Source organism: Magallana gigas, chromosome 8 (assembly GCF_963853765.1).
Source record: "Magallana gigas chromosome 8, xbMagGiga1.1, whole genome shotgun sequence".
Lineage (NCBI taxonomy): Eukaryota > Metazoa > Mollusca > Bivalvia > Ostreida > Ostreidae > Magallana > Magallana gigas.
This window is the reverse complement of record NC_088860.1, coordinates 27,343,144-27,365,185: the sequence shown is the minus strand read 5'-3', so window position 1 is coordinate 27,365,185 and position 22,042 is coordinate 27,343,144. Positions and strand designations below refer to the sequence as shown.

The following is a 22,042-nucleotide window of genomic DNA, read 5'->3' as shown; positions in this document are numbered from 1 at the left end:
GGCTTTCTGGAAAAATATGTATATTAGTTTTACATGTACTTGACCAATTGTATTATTTGTTTCACCATTTATCTTTATCCTTTTTGGCGTAAATGATAAATCGTAGAACGAGACGCTCTGAATGTTCCTTATCTAATTTTTTTTTCAACGAATACAGTGACCCCCATGCAAGATTGGCTTTTGAGTTCATATTTTATCAACTTTATTAAGTTTCAACCATTGCATTGAAAAACGAAGTATTTCGTCATCTCTAGCCGCGGTTCGGAATTCGCACAGCTCTATGAGAGAGGAGAATACATGCTGGCCGAGGTTAGCGACGATGAATGGATTTGTACTTCTAGAAGACATTGTGAATGATCATAGGTCCTAACCAAATTTTTCTATGAAATTACGTGAATGTACTAAAATTAAAGGGACAATTATAAAACCAATGAAAAAGCATCATCATGTTGCAATTTGAATGACGCACAAGTAAGTAATTTATTCATATAGTGGCGAGAAATTTGTGTACAACAGTACAGTGTACTTTACAATACAAAATCCTTGCTAAAAGGTACATGCAACTTTTGGACCATGCACGTAATACAGTCCCTTAATTTGAAACATACAATTTACCTATGTTAACGACGTTTTCGTGGGTTGTCCTAAAATAGACAGAACGCATAATTTAAAATCTGCATTACACTTCTGTTCTGTGTTTTAATCTATGACCCTTTGTTAAATAATACTGAAATTTTCAAATGTGAACTTTATTTATTTAAAAAAAAAAGAATAATAAATAACAACAAGGCAAATTACAACAAGGCGGCTCAATGTGCGACGTCAAACGTTTCAAGTTGTTGCTAAACCTTCCACATCATTTACGATCAGAGTTACGTTTTCCTACTAGTAAAACTGTTATATGTGCGCCTCCTTAAAAGCCGACGTCGTCAATTTATCAATTAATGTTAACACTTCAACTTGTCAGAAAACGCGCTATAAAATCTTAAAAGGTTTTGCTATATCCAAAACATTTTCTCGCAATTTTCATTTCATTATGTTGAATTTAACTTTTCGTTTTTGACATTGCTTCGTGTGTTGAATTTATGATCTAGTATTCTTTCATTTTACTTTTTTAATCTCAAAAAATATTTGATTACTAATCTTAATTTAAATGCAAACTACTTAAACCCTTTGTGGCACAAGTTGGGACAATCCTCGTGCATTAATCAGGGCAATTGATTTTTTATCACCAATAGCTTCCTTGCTAGGTGTAAGGTTGATAACTGCGTTACCAGTACTCCATGCTATTGCAATGATAACAAACCATGATTGATTGTCTAAGTTGTTCTTTGAGTGGCAAATCAATTCTATTATATCCATAATATTCCTTATTACTTATTTACTCCTACGACATTTTTTCCCATTTTTTGTTAGATATACCTATTTTTCTATCTTGTTATAGCATCAATGGCAATAAAAAACGAATGGTAATTACATGTAGGAGGCTGGATTGCCAACAAATTATTTAACAAACATTTTATATGTGGTATTTTTAACCATACTTTTTCCCCCTATGTACTGCATATTCTCATGTAGATTAAATTAAAATCGTATAAAACTGTAGCAACCATCTAAAATCGTAGCGACCATCGAACGAACCCTCTAAATATTTACAACACGATTCATTGGAATAACACGATTCATTAGAATCGAACACCAACATCAACATACTTATGTTCCAAGAACTTGCCAATCGCTACACCACGGAATCACATGTTTGAATACATTGAAATAATAAACTCAATTTTGTATTGCGCAAACATAATTCGGTCTTGGCCATTTGATGATCATTTTGAAAAATTAATACTTGTTTTTACCATGGAGTGTGTCTTGGTACCATTTTTTTAAATTGAAAAAGATAGACATTTACATGTTTTATCAGGATACGTTCTTTAAAAAATAGTATGATGACCCACTCTATAAAAAACTATAGTCTGAACATCCGATTTCATTAGATCGATTTCATGCTCAATTAGCATATACATATTTTGAATACTTAATATCAATTAAATTTGAAGCCAGTTTTTTTTTAAGGTTTTGGCAATACTGAATGCAAGCGATTACATATGTTTAAGAAATGTCAGAAAAAAAAATTGTGGGTTATTCAAATGGACTGAAGTGGTTTTATACCTCGGCTTATTCCCCCACGTTCTTTATCTTTGTGAATTACATGTAATAAAGACAACTCTTTTCATGACTCAAAATAATTCTAAAACAGTACTACACTGTACAATAAGGTAAGTCCAACACTTAGAAACACGCTGCAGAGTTTACGGTATTGTATGATTCAAACTGCTTTTATCTGTTTTATTCATCAGAAACAAATGAGTTGTTCTTCAGTATAGAAAAAAATATACAGTTTGTTGACACTATAGACGGACATGAATATGCGATTCCGCTGAATCTGATATATCAACTGGTCGAGGACAGTCACTTATCAACAGTTAACGAATTAAATTTAACCAATGTGGAAGATTTTAATTAGGGTGACTAAGTAAATGACGCCACGGAATGCCATTTAATTATCAAGCAATTACTTAATCCCGTTCTTTCATCAAGTTCTTTACAACCAGGTGAACGAGGTTTAATTTTTCCCCCGTGACCTCATCCGGTAAATAGGTCAAGATTTGCCTAATGAACAGTCACCTGCCAACAAGTTCATTACATTTATCTACTTAAGTAAAATAGAATTAAAGGATTAGTTTTAGTTTGACTATAGTACGTAAGACCCAGTGTATTGTATTAGTTTTGTCCCAATATAGTCTTTTGACCTGCGCCAAATAAGACCATGTATATATAACTATTGACAACGGTACAAGATTTCTATTTAACAAAGAGGCTTGGTCTTGATCTTAACAATGAAAACGTCGGATTAAAATGATTAGTAATTATGATTTGTTCTTGCATGGGGGCATTCCTTAGAGATCAATGCCTTCGGGTTGGTTTAGAATTCCTGTAAGTCCGTTATAACAATTTTCATCAAAGAAAGGATTTGATATTTGGCAAGCAGCAAACCTTGCGAAAGATTACCTTACTATAGTAATCGCGTATATAATGTATAAAATTAAACAAAAAAGTGAAAAATATAATTATTATAACGCCAAGGGAAATCTTATTATTTTGCTTCATTGTATCGTGTGTGTGTGTGTGTGTGTGTGTGTGTGGAGGGGTGAAGTGGAGGGGATATTCAAAATAAAACAATTTCAATGTCTCATTTCTTATAGATTCACCAAACCGTCAAAATAATATTTAATAAAGGTAAACAATCCGTAAAAAGGTTGCCAGTGTAACTTCGTAGTCTGCCATTAATAGAATCGCGTATTCTGACATTTAAATGATCTACATTTCATCAATATTAACCCTCTAACCTCAACGGGTGAGCAGGAAAGCCAGATAAAGGTAATCAATCTCTTCAGGAGTATTATGTTAATCTTTATTGAACACATTTGCTTTCAATCAATCTGATTAAGACATTTTGAAAATATTACCATTTCGTTATCTTCGGACAATTATTAATAATATGTCATTAAAAGTTCACCTAAAATCCGTTAAGACCCAGTGCCAAAAACATGTACAAGAGAAAATATTGAAAGGTTCAAGTACACCAAGAGGTTAATATGTCATTATATCATTAAAAAAAAAAAGCATTTCATATTTGACCCGCACATTCAATGTTAATAAAAAAAAAAACCTGTAAATTTTCAAAATTCATAATTAGCAATTCATTAAAATTTAACTCCAAAATTATTCTTTGTCCCGTAAAATACTGTCTACATAATGTATTTTTTAGATTTGTTATTTTTTTTTATTCTTATAACTTGCAATTTTTTAAGACGCTTCAAGATAAACTTACCAACATTTTGTTTAGAAACTAAATGTTCTGATTTGGGGACTGAATAAGTCTTGTATATACACTTTCCGCTCTCATCGTTTGTTCGTACAGCAAAAATGAATTTAAAATTTAAAATGAATTTAAAAATCATTGTCTAGTTAATGACTGTTGCTGGTTCATCAATCAATCAGCAACATCGCTGCGTCTGTCTGCAGGTGTAAATTTATTATGAAACAATGAATGTAAATATATGCGAGGTAATATTTGAAAAAAAAATGTTTATATCATAACATACAATACATACTTTCCAAAAAAGCAACAAATGTGAAAACTTAAACAATTGAAAACCATGGTAAAATGGGCATGGTCACGATTTTGGTCAAAATTTATTTTCCATTTGTTTATGTTAACAATGCATCAATATTGCTTACATAACAAAGAATTGTGAGCAATGTATCTGTCTAGTAATTCTTGGACTGGCGTTCAAATTTTGGTTGACCATTGAAAATGCATTTCAAAAGCAGTTAGCACTTTAAGTAATAAAAACAGAAAAATAAAACTGGACGAAAATCGTGATCATATCCCTTAAATCTTTGGGTATGATTGACTGGATTAATTAAGTATGAAGTTGATTATTAATAATGTAATGAGTGATTCAATGTGTAAATAAGTATCTCGTTGTCGTGTTTTCGTTCCTTTGTCAATGATATGCAGAGTTAGACATCGATCCCTCTATTTAACAGCACGGTAAGAACAACCAGCAGGAAGGCGAGGGAGGACATCGCCAGGTGGTCTGTGAATAAAAATAAGTGAATAAGTATAAAAGCCATTATCGTTTAACAAATCTTGGAAGTTGCACAGAGTGTCAAGCCTACATACTTGAGCTGCTTTGAGCGCATGTAGCTATAACCGATGCTGAACATCCGGCGTAGCCGGAAGTTTCGTCACTTCCGTCGTCACAGTCCGCTGAACAGTCACAGATGAATGCTCTGTCGATACAAGTTATTCCTCCGGATTGGCAAGTAAACCAGCCAGTTGGACATAGCTATTGAAAAAGAAGAATAAATTTAATTAGACCTGAATTAAACCGAATTTTATACAACATTTTATCAATAGCAGATTACATTATATATTTGAAAACACCGATAAAATACAACGTAAAAGTTATCATACGTATTTAAAATATGATCATTATCCTGTTGTAACCAAATTCACTTTGAACATAGGACGTTTACTAGCATGAACATTTCTCTCTCTCTCTCTCTCTCTCTCTCTCTCTCTCTCTCTCTCTCTCTCTCTCTCTCTCTCTCTCTCTCTTACCTGTACATAGGCACCAGCAGCAGGAGTTGGACAAGCAGCCGAGTTACAATCTTCTAGGTCACTTGAAGCACCAGAACACTCCCTGCCACCATTAGCGGGCTTTGGGTCGGTACAGGTGCGAGCACGGGACCTCTTTCCACCACCACACGACACAGAGCAGGTACCCCACGCACCCCAATTTGCCCAGGCTCCATCAACTGCCATCATAAAGATAGCATGAGACGACGTGTTAGGCTTGCAAAGTTTCATGGGTTTAATATATACCATATAAGGTTATCAGATTGATTTTGAAGTTTTAAGATATAAAACTACCTTTTATCCTTTTATGTTGAATGCTATATTTGCTTGCAGTTTTCTAACCGATTTTCATCTTTTACGAATTTGGGCAAGTTCAATTAACCGCTCAAATAACCTGCTATGAGGTTCAATTATTTCATTATATTGAAAATGATACTCAAGATGTTCATTTAGAACCCGTGGGGTTATTCTTAAAGAAGTAACCTAATTTTTAAAATCATTTTTTGATATGCTAAGTTATTAATGATGGGAAAAAATAGTACTACGTCTTACTGATGCAGACTTGGGTGTTGCAGGCCTGATTTTGACTTGTCGCTCCCGAACATTGGGCGCCGCCATATTGTGGTGAAGGGTTGGTACAGCTGCGCGTGCGCACCTGTGTTCCTCCGCCGCAGCTTACGGTACAGGTGCCCCATGATCCCCAGTTCGTTAAACCGCCATCAACTAAGCATTAACATCATTTATTTTTACTGGTGCATTATTTTTCATTGAAAGTCTCTTAACAAAATTATTAATCTTACTGCATTTTTCATATTTTGCTTTTGCATGATTATTTTCATGTAGAAAATTGAAATTAAAACAAAATCTTGGACTTACTGGGACAGTTTTGAGTGTTGCAGCTTTGACTAGAGGTTGTAGACCCAGCGCAGTTAGCTCCACCATACTGAGGGGCGGGATTGGAACAGCTTCGTGAGCGTGTCTGTGTACCTCCCCCGCAGGTTACAGTACACGTTCCATATGATCCCCATGAACTCCAAACACCATCAACTGTAAATATTATTTTTCAATTTGTGTAATATAATCCATATACATGTATAAAACATCTCGCATGCACCTTGCGTTCACTGTGATGAAAACAGAGAGAAACCTATAAACTTACTGGGACAGTTATGTGTGTTACAAGTTTGAGTGCTTGAGGACATTCCGGGACAGTTAGCGCCACCATATTGTGGAGCGGGGTTGTTACAAGATCGGGTTCGGGATTGAATTCCTCCTCCACAAGTCTCGGTACACGTGCCCCAGGATCCCCAGCTGACCCATGATCCATCAACTGGCAATTAAGTGAGAATTTTTTGAATTAGTGAAATGATGTTTAACTTACATCTGATATTTTAAGTGTTAACACTATACCCTCCAAAAGTTTAAAATGAATGTGGTTTTGATTGTCAAATATCTAATTTAGTTTAACAATGCCTATAAACACTATAATTTGGGATTCTTTTGACAAAAATTATTCTCTTTGCTTACAATTCCATATAAAACGATATCACAAGGAATTTTAGACATATACAACTTTTATATGTATATTCATTATACTTGTACACCTACTTGGGCAGTTGTGTGTGTTACAGCTTTGTGACGACGATGTACTTCCAACACAGTTAGCTCCAAGATACTGAGGGGCGGGGTTAGTACAAGTTCTACTCCTTGATTGACTTCCTCCACCGCAGGTCACTGAGCATGCGGCGTATGATCCCCAAGACGCCCAGTTTCCATTAACTTAAAATTTGTGAATTTCCCAATATTATAATCACTGAACATTATTTTTGATATAGGTATTATTTCAGAAATATTTTTGAAATCAAGGATTTCTAAAGAAGTCAAGACCATTTAATCAATGATTATTACGATACAGTTTCATTACAGAATGAAATATTCTTACTTGGACAGTTGTGTGTATTACAACTCCGAGATGAAGAGGACGATCCGGAACATGCCGATCCGCCATATTTGGGGGCGGGGTTAGAACAGGTGCGAGTCCTGCCCTGCTTTCCTCCCGCGCAGGTCACGCTACAGGCGCCATAGGATCCCCACGAAGCCCAATTACCGTCAACTATAATACATTTCTTATAGTCAAAACTCAAAATTAATACAAACAGCCAAAATAACTTTCAAGTTATCAAATTAAATAAATACACCTAATTAATAATACTTGGTATTATTTAGTAGGCGAATGAGATTGGCATGGCCGCATGCATGTAGCTGAATAATAAGAGTACGAATGCATCTACTAGCTATTGACGAGTCTGTTTTAAGATAAAGCCTTTTTTCTAGGAAAGTCTGGCCTTGATGAGTATATACAAGAAGAATCTGTACTAAAGAGTATATATGTACTAGAAGAGTCTTTACTAGAAGATTACGGGTATGTAGATGAAGAGTCTGTACAAGAAGGGGTTTTTTTCTAGCTATCAACGATTATGTAATATAAAAGTCTGCATCTTAAGGATTTATACTAAAAGGGTCTGTACTAGAAAGGAACTTACTAGAAGAGTTTATACAATAAAAATCTGTACAATAACTGTATGCACATGTACATAAAGAGTATATACCTGAAAAATGTGTTACTGCTAGAAAAGTAACTACTTCTCTGGGAGTTTAATAAAGATTATTATAAGAATAATTATTCTGAATATAAGGTTTTTCTAATATTCTAATGTCTTACTTGGACATGCAGATAATGTACACGTGGCTGATGACGTGGAACTTCCTACACAGTTACTTCCCCCACCTGCAGGGGCTGGATTATTACATGACCTTGAACGTGACCTTGTTCCGCTTGCACAGGTCACTGAGCATGCGCCGTAAGATCCCCATGATCCCCAGTTTCCATCAACTGTCAAAAGAAAACTCTTTAATACCAAAATTCATGTGACAAAATTTTATATGACTGGAAACAAACGACTACTCATACATCTATATACAATAATGACAAGTATTGCAGACACTGGCTTTCCTCTGCCACTATTTGAACATGATTCTATGAATATATACCAACATTCTATTAGGTTATCTTCTAGCCCGATATACATGTACATCACTAACATTTAAACTGTGATATTGCATATATGTTTCCATAGCTTTTATTATTTTCAATTGAGAGTAATAACATATTTTTCTAACCCCTGCATGCGTTTGTTGGTGTACATGAGACGGTTTCACTTCCAGAACCAACACACTGTTTCCCGTCATAAGCCGGAGCCGGATTTGAACAGGATCTGGTTCGAGTTTTAGTTCCTGATACTTTGCTCGACGTTGGTTGACAGGTCACAGAGCATGCGCCGTACGACGCCCAAGAAGCCCACTTTCCGTCAACTAGAGAAAAATAAATAAATCATACTTGAAATCAAGTACATGATTCTGAAGGGATCAGCGAAAAAGAATACAAGGCAGACTTACCTGGCGGGGGTTTAGCACAGTCTTCATTGATCTTCCCATCCCCGTCATCATCTGTGAGTGATATGATAACAGAAACAGTTTAACATTAATATTTCCGAAACAGTTTAACAAACTTGCAAAGTCCGCCGAGAGTTGAATCAATCGAATTGGTACGGTACCATATTTATACTGTCCATCAATATCTATTGGTTCAGTACCAGTACTTATAAATTGTCTCCCACTTCCATTAGGGTAGAATAAATTTCTAATTCTAGGGAACATAGTTTTGTGGATTTGTTAATTTGAAAATTGCGATGTACACACCTTTGTTTTTGTTCTCCGGGGTACACAGTTCCTCGTCTATTTTTCCGTCACAGTCGTTGTCTATACCATCTCCTGTTACCGTCGGCGTAGGAATACAAACCTTTAAAAACGGTAAATGTGATTCTTACAAAGTTTGCGTGACACATTTTTAAAACGATAGCCATATTTTAGTCTAAAAATCCTCCCCGATAGGTTAAATAAAAGTATTAACAATATTTAACGTTTAAATTAAAACAAGCAGTTTAGAGACCCCCCCCCCCCCCACACACACACACAATCAGGTACATGTATGAAACATCAAGACTTACAGCGTTTACTTTGGCCAATCGCATACCAGTTGTAAACCCGTACGTTTCATAGTTAGCCTGGCCGTATAAGAAGCCTCCAAAGATGGCAATGGGAGAAGTATGTCTGACGGTGTGTGTGCCTTCTGTGATGGAGATGTAACCTCCGACCAGTGATGTGCCAGATATTTTTTTATAACTGGTCGAAGTGGGAAACGCTTTCCCGTCAATTCGTAAACCAGAAGCTTGTGATTCCTCAACGATAAACATGAAGTAGTTGTTGTATGATCCCAGCGAATATTTTGGAGTGGTAAATGTATAGTCTGCGCCATATTGTTCAGTAGGTGGAATGATCATCATGGCAGGATCTGATTTTTCGGAGGAACTCTGCTGCGACTGAACAAACTGCACAACCATGATCGGTTTGTCGGCGACAATTTTGCAGTAAGCGGAGGATGAAATGAGCTTCTGTACCATATACCCGGCTTTAGAGATCGTGAAAGTTGAGGTGTATCCTCCTGTAATTTTGACAACAGTGTTATCTTCGCTTGCAATGAATTTAAAGTAGTCGCCTACAGTTCTTTTTGGAATCGGGACGGTAGCGAAGTTCTTGCCCCAGGTGTTTACCGGAAACATCTGCTCCACTAAGTGATCAGAAGACCCGCCTCTTCCGATGTTGGTTTTCCGGTTTCCAGAGAAAACAGACACCGGTTTGCTTGATTTGACGTAGCTTCCGGTCAAGTCGCCCCTGGTGACCAGCTGCCAGGTATCGTACTTGTTCAGCGTTTCTGTGACTTTGTTGCCTTTGTAGTAGTACTTTCCGGAATAGTATAAATTGTTACTTCCCATGTGTTGACTGAGTGTAATAGAGACAGAGGTCGAGTCTTGTACCCCCACCACCAGAAGTTCGCACTGGCGAGAGGTGGGAGACCACGTGACCAGATAGTACTCGTCTGACAGGACATCCAGGGGGAGACCCACGAACCCGTCACAGGAATACGTCTCCTTGTTGACCCCATATATCACCACCTCGTCAGACGCCTTCACTCTTATTCCTTTGCTTGATTTACTGGAACCAGCCATTCTGAAAGTATAACGGGGAAAATTAAAAAGATTTGTTTAATTTTGGAGTCGCTTGAAAATAAATGTAGAGTTCATTTTTCTTTTGAAGTAAAAGTAAAGGAAACCTTCATTTAAGTACAGTAGACTGTTTTGGAAATAATCAACATATACCAGTTATTTTAACCATAGGGTATGTGGGGTTACCTGATGCTGGGACTGATAAAGAGCTGCTTGACCTGTCCTGCGGTCACGGTGAAGGAGGAGGAGACCCTGGGACTGGTACACTTGGGAGAGTCCACCGTGACGGACACCTTGGTGGTGCGGGAAGTGGTGACAAACAGCTCCACATTGATGCTCACGCCATTGTTCTCCATGTAGCCAATCACAAACTCCGTACCTCGGTTATCTGGAGCTCCTGTAAGACGGAATAAATATCTTTAAAGACATGCAGCTGTGGAAAGCCATCTCACATATCTATGATTTCAATTATTCAGTTTTCTCTTTTAGATTTTCCATGTGTATCATTTAGATTGGTTTTATACATTATTTATCGTTTAAAAGAACCTTAATTTTTGAAAAATATTTAGTTTACATGATTCAAAGGTATAAAAAAAATCATGAGGTATTTATGGAAAGGATGTCGGAAAAAAATATTGAAAATAGCAACTAGGACCTACCTAAAACCATGGCTGAAAGGGCTAAAAGCCCTAACACACCGCGTTTGAGGCCACCTATACGTATGGATAGAACAGAAAATGTTAGATAATAAATCCAGCTGCGTTTGGTCATGAAATCCTGGGCCTACAGCGATTAATTGAAATATTTATACCATATGCAAATAGATATATTAGTAAAATAATTAACCAATAGAAGACTTTGATTCGAAATATTGAGGAAAAGATATTTTAAGAAATGAAGAATAATTCTTTAGTTTCATTTTTATCAAAAATATTGAACCTTCGGAATTTATTTTGTCACCTTTTTGTTTTCTTTTTAAAGTTCAATCTATGGTTCTTTACTATCATTATAAATATTTTCAAAATTATAGACGTTTTACGTAGTTTTTCTTTATTTTGTATAATGTAAATCCCGCCTTTGCTCGCTGTCTACGTCATTTGACACCATTTTCTCATGTCCTGTGTGTATTATATATAACTTAATTATTGAATATGTATACATAGATTAAATCCTTCTACTTTGTAAATCATAAAAACTTTAAAGCATGAAAAAGATAAATAACCGTGAACTATTTTATTTAAAATTATGATGGAGTATTTTTGCTGCGATAAGTTGATCGATTGGGATCAAATACAAGCTTAAAACTATTTATTCCTGATAAAACAATCAAAATTTTAAAAATACTACGATCAAAAGTTGAGACTAAAATGAAATAACTGTGAAAAACTATGGACAATCTGAAACGCTTTGATGACCAATTCAAAACATTTAAAAAAAAAAAATTTTTGATTAATAAATTGATTTATGAATATGTTTATATTAAATCTAATGAATGGTTGGTCATGGAATGAATTCGCGAATAATTAATTTTAAAAAATGCCATCAGATATAAACTGGTCTAAAAATGTATTTTAATATTTGGCAGTTGCCAATAAAAATTAATGAATTTTTTGATAATAGAAAACAAACAAGTAAAAATATAAACAAATACCTAAATAAAAAGGTGGATTTAGATAAAATGATAAATAAATATAAATAGATCTAATTCTATTAAAGAAATATTTCGATTGTAAAGCTGAAGTTAAGAAAATCCAATGTACGGATAAGTCATTAGAAATTTTAATTAAACAAAAATGTTTATTTTGCACGATAAAAGTAAAACCATATATAAGCATTAGCTGCCTCATGCTTTTATATGGATATAATGCAGTCAATACCCTACCCATTTTTCCAGAAGTCGTTGGTTACTGAGGGGTGCGGGGTACCCCAAGTCTCTTTTATAGGGGTGTAGGATTAACGCGGTCGGGGATTATTTTGTTGGTAATGCTTCCCTACATCCAACCGACCTGTTTAATATTTAGAACGATGAACTGTATTGTAATGCTATTTCAAAAATAAAAATAGAGTTTAAATATTTCGGGTGAAATAAAGACTGGGTCAAGAGTACACATGTACACGGGAACTTTTGTCCGAAACACAGATTTAGTGATCTCAGGTAAATAAACGAGTAATATACCGGAGTATTTGATATTTTAATAGAATACGAATACAATCTTATTTGATTTACTGAAGATTTAATTATTGATAGATAGATAGATAGATAGATAGATAGATAGATAGATAGATAGATATATATATATATATATATATATATATATATATATATATATATATATATATATATATATATATATATATATATATATATATATATATATATATATATATATATATATATATATAAGTAGTACTTTCCGAAAAGATGTAAATGCAATGCAGGAGATCTTGCCGTTTGCATTTATACTAAAGTTTATGAATTTTGTACAATTGATTGATATTGTGACGGTCAACAGTTTAGGATGACAATGATTTTGAGGGTGGTAATGGCACCATATTGTGACGTACTTCCTATAGAAATAAACAATAAAATCAAATAATTATTAATTTTTTGGTAATTTGTTATTACACAGCGTTGTGCAATGGGTTAGAGGATGAACTACAGATCTGTAAGTCATTAGTTCTAAATCCACATAGATTACATTTATTTGATCTTTTTAGTTTATTGATTGAATACACTACATATTTTGAAATACATATATATATATATATATATATATATATATATATATATATATATATATATATATATATATATATATATATATATATATATATATGGAAATTGTTTTAAATGGATTAACATGTCCCCATAAAACAATGATTTTCCACTAGTTGATTTCTAAATGCGATAAGAAGAAAAGAAATCCATGCATTCATTAAATCCTGTGTTTACAAATACATGTAAACCGGTTGTTTTCTCCATAAAACATTACGACAACAGCAGTTGTGCTCAAGTTAAATGCAGATAGATGAAAAACTGGTATTTCTTTATGATATTTGTTATTCACCCCCACCCCCACCCCCCCCCCCCCTAATTAAAAATGTGGGAGAAATATGAATGCAAACACAATAATGTTAATATTTAGGTTACCAATAAAACAAAATCTAGAAATTTCGTAGGTGTTCATGTACTAAGGGTACTTTGATTTAAACAGACCTTATCTACAGCTAAGATATCATAATCCAGATTAGACTGTATTTTTTAATCTTGCAAAATGATTAAAAGGATTAATTAATGACACTCTAACCGTTGAAATAGTTTAGAATATAACAAACGAGTAAGTTAGATTGATTTGTTCTAAATTAGCCCTTTGAATATCTACAACTTGCATTTAAATGCAGTATTAAGGTTAAGCAGAGATTTTCTGGCATACTGTCTTAAAATTTTTGTCATGTAATGCAGTTAGCTTATTGTTTTTAATCTAAATATTTGCGAATTTACTAAATCATTACCCGCTTATTATCTATATGCTGCATGAAACCCGTTATCCTTGCTATGGTAGAAATCTTTTCATATTTGTTTTCTTTCATTTTTCCTCACCAAATTTCCACATGCTCCAAATTATTATAACACTTAGTGGTGGTTGAATTAATTTTCATCTCATTTTTGTTGCAAGACTGATAAGTCTACAGAAAGGTGTGACAAGTCGGCATAATGAGCTGGCAAGTCGACATGAGATCCGACAAGTCGGCGTAAAGATTTGACAAGTCGACATAATGAACTAAAAAGTCGACATAAAGATCTGACAAGTCGACGAAACTATCAAACAATTGCAACTCACCGGGCCTTTCCGGCAGGCTCGAAGAAGCTTCACCACAATTGTATCAACATCACCAGATGTTAGAATTGCACACAAAAATGGAGTCGCTGCCCATCAATTTAAGTATATACATGTATATGCTTAACAGTCTTGTAAGTCTCTTCTGTGGTGTATATCTGATTATATCAGTGAATTTAATGAAGTTTAGACCACATATCAAAAGATAACAAAATATTCTGGATTTATGTCAAGTTTAATTTTCAAAAAAGGGGAGGAGGTTGCATGGACGCATGCGTTATTCATTTCTGCTCGTCTAAAAGACACAAGATGTTGATGTCATTTACTTTTGTGGGGAGATGAATCTCTGAGTGTCAATTTAAACCAACATATTTTTTAGCTGTTCAAAGATTTATCAGAGATTGTGGCAGATTCTCGTAATTTCAGTTTTACTGCTTTGACCCAATTCAAACAGAACTGTTTTTAATACATGTACGTTTCTTCAATAATTTAAGTACTCTAGTCTAGTAATACTAGTATCCATTTCTATGTACATTCCACTCTAAACTACGATACAGTTGTTAATTGTTATACTTGGTAAGAACCTCGTAAGTTGTAAGAACTTGTGTTCGAACCTTTTGTATATGTTTATGCAATAAAATATGTTCAAACCAAGATGTAGCGATTGAACGATGGTTGATCTAATAATTATATCCTGAACCCTCTGCCATATCAATACTCTTAGTATGGTTGAATCTTCCGCTGAACGCACGTTTAAACATATTAGGTTATGACGATAGTCTAAATAACAATGGCTATTCCAAAAAAAAAACTGCATATCATCTGTTGGTTTAATGGTGAACAAGAATGAAATAAGAACCTTCAATGGAGGGACATGATCACAATATGAGCATGACAATTTCCAATTTTCTTTATTATATTTAATTGATTTATTTATTTAATTGCTATTTTCAATATTTAAGCAATATGAGCTGCAATTTTCACGAAGAATTTTTTTTAACGAAAATGTTATTTTCTACTAAAATGACAAAAATATCATGAATTTTAAATTTCTTTTCGCCAAATTTTTGTGAAAAGGGCCGTTCAGGAACCTTAATTGGAGCAAAATTGAATTATTGTCGTCCTGTACAAAAATTAATTTGCAATATGTTCCTTAGAAGAGATATCTTTCCTCTGACAAAAATTTATGATTTTTCCAACCTTATTTATCATTAAAGTTTAAGTTACAATGCAGACTTATCGTACTAGCAGGTTTTCTGCAGCAAAATAAAATTCTCAAAAATCCAGCTCATATTGCTTTAACAATTTTTCACTTGATTATTTCTAATCGTCAGTCATAATTTGACAATTCTTCACTGAGGTTTTCCTAATTTTCCGTCATAATTTGACAATTCTTCACTGGGGTATTCATAATTTGATAATTCTTCACTGGGGAGTTCTAATTGTCAGTCATAATTTCAGTCACAATATCAGTTGTATGGTTGACGTTATATGCTAGATTGGATCTCAAAATTATGTGCTATGTAAACAATGTCCATGTCTCGTTTTAATCTGTTCGTATATGTTAGAAATACTCACTAGCACGAACACGTTCTGTTTCAGCCAGATTTTTCTTCCCAGATATTTTATTTTATAATAGTTTCAAGTGTTTTTCACATTCAAACTTGTGTGAGGTCTTGTATTTTTGGCATTAAATAAGTAAGCAAAAACATGGTTCAAGCATTGGGTACGAATCAAAAGGATGCGAGCTCTGCATCTGATTCTTGCTAATTACTCGACGACTGACAATTTGATTGACTATTAAAATACCCAAATGAAGATTCCTTAACATCAGCATTGAAATAATAACATTTGGTATTCTTAAGCTCAAACAGTGACCATGCCTATTCATTAAAACTTGGGAGGTGGGGGTATTTTATCAAAACTTGTGAATTACATGTACGTTTGTCAGAGGACAAACATTTCTAATACAAACGGTTAAATAAGCATCAATGGTGAATGCCGTCCTCTACTGGTCGACCAAGAACAACAACAGATAATACTTGATACCTCTGAAACTCAGAAAAGTATCACTGATCACGGTCGTGAGAAAAATTAGCAATAAGATGTGGCGGACGATAAGAGAAATTTAGCAAAAAGACAGTGTTACATGCAATTTTTCTTAAATAGCCGTGATAGGGATGCTCAAATTTCTATTTGGAAAGGCTGCTCGATTACTAAGCGCGTCTACAAAGGCTGCTCGATTACTAAGCGTGTTTACAAAGCCCGCTCGATTACTAAGCGTGTCTACAAAGGCCGCACGATTACCAGGGTTATCTTCAAAGGTCGCTCGATAACAAGGCGTATTTTCAAAGGCTGCTCAATTACTAAGCGTGTTTTCAAAGCCCGCTCGATTACTAAGCTTGTCTACAAAGGCCGCACGATTACCGGGCTTATCTTCATAGGTCACTCAATAAGTAGGCGTATTTTCAAAGGCCGCTTGATTACTAGGCGTGTCTAAAAGACCGATTGATTATTAGGCTCGTCTACAAAAACCTTTTGTTCATTATTGCAAAATATAAAAAAAGTTGTATAACAGGAGAGGAGCAAACTCAGACATTTTTTACATTACTCTTCTTTACGACAACGCTCTGGAGTTTAAAATGGTTTTTATACCCCCCCCCCCCCCCCCCCCCCGCCGCTCCGAAGGAGAAGAGGATATACTGTTTTACCCTTATGTATTTGACCTTAATAAAAATTTCTGTTGCATTTGTCTCAGCGCGCTATTCATTGCAGGTGCTTGAAATTTAACATAGTCTTAGTTTAGGCATATCATATGGATATGGCGGGATCCATTTTTGTACCAATCGGACTTCAACTTCCTGTTTGTTAATGTCGACTTTGTTTATCTTTTTAGCCTAAATTTTCAATCAAATTGTTGTCAAAGATTTCTAAGCAACCATTCATAGCAGGTGGCTGAAATTTTTAACAAACCATGTGTTTATGCATAGCATTTGTGTACCAATCGAACGTCAACTTCCTGTTAATAACGACTTTGTTTATTTTTTTAGCCTAAATTTTCAATCAATTTTATGTCAAAGATATCAGAGCAACAACTCATTGCAGATGATTAAGATTTAAACTCATTCTTTGTGTAGGCATGCCGTAAAGTGGGATCCATTATTGTACCAATCGGACGCCAACTTCCTGTTAAATGACGACTTTTTTATTTTTAGCTTAAATTTTCAAATTTTCGTCAAAGATTTCTCAGCAACTAGTCATTGAAGATGTTTGAAATTATAACACACTCTTTGTTTAGGCATGTTTTTGATGAGAGCTATTTTTGTTCCTGTTGGAATTCAACTCCCTCTTAAATGTTGACTTTGCTTATTTTGTATATTCACATCAGAGTAGGGGTATTATTAGTGAGCACTGGCTCACAGATATATTGTTGTTTCGAGAGGGGGGTTGGCCACATCTCTTGCCCCGGTACCGGACACCTCGTCGAAAGACAACTCGTCGAATTATGCGACATCTCATCAAAATTCAACTGATCGAAAGTTAAACTCACCGACGCTACACGTCACAGAATGAGAAGTCATGGATGACAGCAACTCATCGATATCCTCTGAAATAAAAATCTTTGAACACATCTCAGATTATATAATAATTTAAAAAAGATTACAATCGCGTCAACCGTTGGAAAACGAATCGGAGATGGCAAGTTGGCAACCATATTAAAATTACCACGAGGGGCTTGCCCATCATATTAGGTACTTAAATGTATAAAAATATTTATGTGAATAAAAATTAATACCTTTAATATTATAATAATCATTGTGGGTTTTTTTGGTCACTTTCGATGACTGTCGTATCTCTTGCAATTGCCCGGTGGTTTTCTTCTAAAAATTTGGAGAAAACCACTTAACATGAAAAAGATACAAACAGCGAAATTCTAAAAGATCGTCCATGTATCAGTTATAAAGACTATGAATAAAAACGACACAAGGCTGAAGCCAAAAGAAAAAAAAATGAGGAAAATCAATCAAATGAAATTGATGGAGCAAGCTTAGTGTTATATCAAAATGTTCAACTTTAAGACATAAATAAAGACCAGAGAGCTAGTCTTAGCGCTTCTAAGCTGTTTTAAAAATCCTTTAAAAAATGTCATCGGAATATTAAGTAATCCATATATCTATATGGCATTGATGATTAAGGACCTGACCTGTTTGTTCAGGTGAAAAGTTGCATTGCTATGTTCGATAACTCGAGCTCCTTGTAAACCCGAGTAAAAATGGATTTTTTAAAAAGAAAATCAAAAGCAATGTTCAATCTCGTCCATAATAATATTTTTCTTCTATCAAGTAGATTTCAAAATGTCTTCTATTAGAGAGAGAGAGAGAGAGAGAGAGAGAGAGAGAGAGAGAGAGAGAGAGAGAGAGAGAGAGAGAGAGAGAGAGAGATCAGTGATTCAGACGTCGGAATTTTAACACTGTTAAAACAACATATTATAAATAAAGTTCCTCCCAGTGTAGGTCATTTGTATTTGTTTTGTCTATCAGTCAGAATAGCTGACCGGGAAATGTTTTGCTAAGTGGATCTTTAATACGGATATATGCATGTTATTTTGAAAGGCTGTCCCGTATGTCAACGCTATACAAATATCTGAGTAACTGATATATTTTATGGAAATTTGACATTTATGCAATTCCTGATTAAGAAATGATCAGAATTTTAAAGAATTGGCTATCATTAATCCAAGTTGCATTGCATCGACATCAAAATTGAAACCAGGCCCTGGATCATGAAGCTATCTTAGACTTAGGTCATAATTTTTATGCATTTTATAAGTTTTATGATAACATACAAACAAAATTCGAAACATGTTTTAGGATTGTTTCCCAATCTTGTTGCTACCTACACACTTCAATTAAAAGGTTAATAAGTTTTTGGTGAATGATGCTCCAATATGATACATTTATATCTTTGGCATGCGAAATTTGTAGCTTCAACTATATTTTTAAAAAATCAAAGTACTGAAAGTGTTGGAAAGGACTGACAGCATTGTTGGGAATATTTGCATAAAGATTTTAATTCGTAGTAATGTAAAAGATCCTTCGCAAGCTAAGATACGCCTATGTCCTCTATCTCCATGAATATCTGAGTTCGTGTATTTTATCTCAAAAGCCGTTTAAACTTATTTCTTATGTTAAATGTCATCCTTGCACGAGAATGTCAATCTGCTGGGTCATGGATTCATGGTCAAGACTTCCGTAAATCCCCTCCCCCACATGTTCTTTTTCACCTCTATATGTTTAAGCTGGGAAATGATTTCACCATTTTTAATTTTTTTAACCCAAACTGTATCCCCCTTTAGGCAGGTGTCGTGGATTACATAGTTTGCGTTCCCTCCCATCAAAGGCACTACATGTACATAGCACAATTGGTCAAGTTTTGCTTTGTAGTCTCAGGGGATAAGTTTTTAATGTTCAAAAGTTTCTGACGGACGTTCGACTAACAATAGCCGAACGTAATAAAAGACCGCTCAGGAGACCCCAAAATTGATTGGATATACAGTAAAAGTTATGTAACAGTGGGTTAAATGGGTTTTTTTCCTCAATCAATAGATGTTTTATCTTTCACTGACATCAATATGTATATATAGCCAGTTCAGGGAATAGCTAATACATAGAAACCACCTGTTACATACGATTAAAAAAAATATAGCACGTTGTTTAAGTACATCATGTTTAAACTAATACTGAATTTTTTTTAAAATAAATTGAATGATCACAGGTTTGCCTTTAATAATTCAATCATTACTGATTTACCTAATGTTGTAAACTTATCCGTAGAAAGAAACATCAGAATTTCATCTTAGTTTGACGATGTGTTCGTTCAAAAAATAAGACAAAACTTGACTTAGTAAATCCCCTCCCCCTCCCCCCACCCCCACGAAAAGACTGCTAGGGTTACCGGTAGATACGTGCATTAAAATAGATAAAACTTGTTAATTAACATCAAAACCAAAAATCTACGTTGAGTAACCATTGAAACAACGTTCTGTATACCTGTTGGAAGAGACTGTTGGCTTGGGTACATGTAAATATTCCGACTGCGTGGGCAGTCTACTGGCACATAACGTACATATCATCACGAGGTCAATGCCTGTTTTACTCTAACAGAAACAAACACTCCAAGTCATAAAAACTAAATTACTCCCGGGTTGAGGACTTCGAAGGCACCGCACAGCCTTTTATATCCCTCCAAGGCTGAACTTTCAATAAATGGGGAAACTTTGATATTACGGATTTAATGTCTTGAGGACTCAGTTTGTTAAGTGAAATACGGCCTTTCAAGACTTTCCGTCTCCTAAAGATTTCTGGTCTCCAATGATATATTCAGGGTCTTTTTCGTAATCATGTAAATACACATAGATTGTTGACGGCGCAATGGGCAAAGTACTCTGTTGCATTGAATGAATGAGATATTGCATGTAAAAACGTTTGAATGAATATTGTGAGACTAAACAATGGCACCAAATTAGGACAACAGTCGGACTTGATTCCAACAATTTCATTAATTTTCTTAGAAAATAAAATCCCCTATATAAAAAAAAAAAGATAACATGATACGTTCACAGGTCACCATGGTAAAAGTGTGTTTACCAGAGTTGTCCCTCAGTAAACAGGAAGTGGTAAACATTTTAGGTAAAAGTCGTGACAAGACGTACGTGCTGTGCTGCGGTATTTTAGAATCCTCGTTGTCTCCTTATCAGCCTATATTAATAAAGCCTTGACATGAGTAAAAATAAAAATTAATCAAATATTAATGATTAAATATCCTTTCATATCTGGGTCCTATTCCAGAGGAAGTTACCGGTATTTTACTACACTGCGTCTAATTACATGGATATGTTACTTCATCTCTATAATTCATATTGCAAAAATCTTAAAATACTAGACTAAGTAATGCATGTACCTAAAATCTTGAATTTACCCATTTATTTTTTTTCATACGATAACAAGGTTGCTGAACATTTTCCCGGGCGATAATAGTTGGTCACTTGAATTTAAATGCATAAAATACGCCATTTAATAATACATATATTTACATATCTGTCCACATCGACGTAACATGGCACATTCAATTGATTTAACATTGTAGTTAGCTTGCATATACATAAGGACAGATGTGTAAACTTTTATGAAATGCATGTACATGTAGGTTTTCCATACTTGCATACACGTCTCTAGCGTATGAACCTTTTTTTATGCATGACAGTTGTTTCCGGGTTTGAAAGGTACTCAGTGTATTCGATGTAAACAAACGTTCCCTTGTTGTCTTATTTATGGACCCAGAGAGAAGAATCCGACATAACGAACTGTATGGAAATACACACATCAAGCGATATAGAATTGTTGTTTTCAGATCAAGCGTACAGAGTTTGTGAAACTCCGCCAAGAAGTGTTTTATAAATTGCACACAGATCAAGCATTTTGTGCGGCGCTGCCATGGGAACATTTTCTAATGTTACCGTAACTATGTCCTCTAATTTAAGAAAAATGTTTGTTATATGCGCATAATTATGGGGGCGTGAATTGCATATTCCTGCACAAAACAACCGCTATATATAATAGACATTCAATCTCGTGTTATTTTTTTATTAGACACAAATTCTCAGAGTTTTATCGGCTGTACTGCATTTTTGGAATTTAATTTTGCTCTAAATCCTAGAATTCGTGTAAAGATTGTATTCAGAGTACTAGGATCGCAAACATGTGAAGTGTCCAACCGTTTGATTTTATTTTCTGGAGTGTATATACCTTTTCTGGGAACCTAATCTCGCCCTAAATCCTGACATATTTACCCAGTATAGCTGTGGCATG

At 34.6% G+C, this 22,042-nt stretch overlaps 1 protein-coding gene across 2 annotated transcripts; it reads right to left on the bottom strand.

Moving 5' to 3' along the window:
* Positions 1 to 3,677: 3,677 nt before the first annotated feature.
* On the bottom strand, positions 3,678 to 20,287 carry LOC136270808 (uncharacterized). 2 transcript variants are annotated; one of them, XM_066069550.1, is made up of 16 exons: positions 20,225 to 20,287; positions 10,995 to 11,048; positions 10,522 to 10,732; positions 9,280 to 10,339; positions 8,972 to 9,071; positions 8,669 to 8,719; positions 8,393 to 8,584; positions 7,935 to 8,105; positions 7,155 to 7,325; positions 6,821 to 6,991; positions 6,372 to 6,542; positions 6,089 to 6,259; positions 5,765 to 5,935; positions 5,195 to 5,391; positions 4,754 to 4,919; positions 3,678 to 4,667 (listed from the first exon to the last, which is right to left on the bottom strand). In XM_066069550.1, exons 1-16 carry the CDS (start codon positions 20,253 to 20,255, stop codon positions 4,591 to 4,593), a joined length of 3,165 nt encoding a protein of 1,054 aa, XP_065925622.1. In that variant the 5' UTR covers positions 20,256 to 20,287; the 3' UTR covers positions 3,678 to 4,590. The 2 variants fall into 2 exon arrangements, with proteins under 2 accessions (XP_065925622.1, XP_065925623.1); XM_066069551.1 differs by lacking the exon at positions 20,225 to 20,287 and adding an exon at positions 12,218 to 12,295.
* Between the last annotated feature and the right edge of the window lie 1,755 nt (positions 20,288 to 22,042).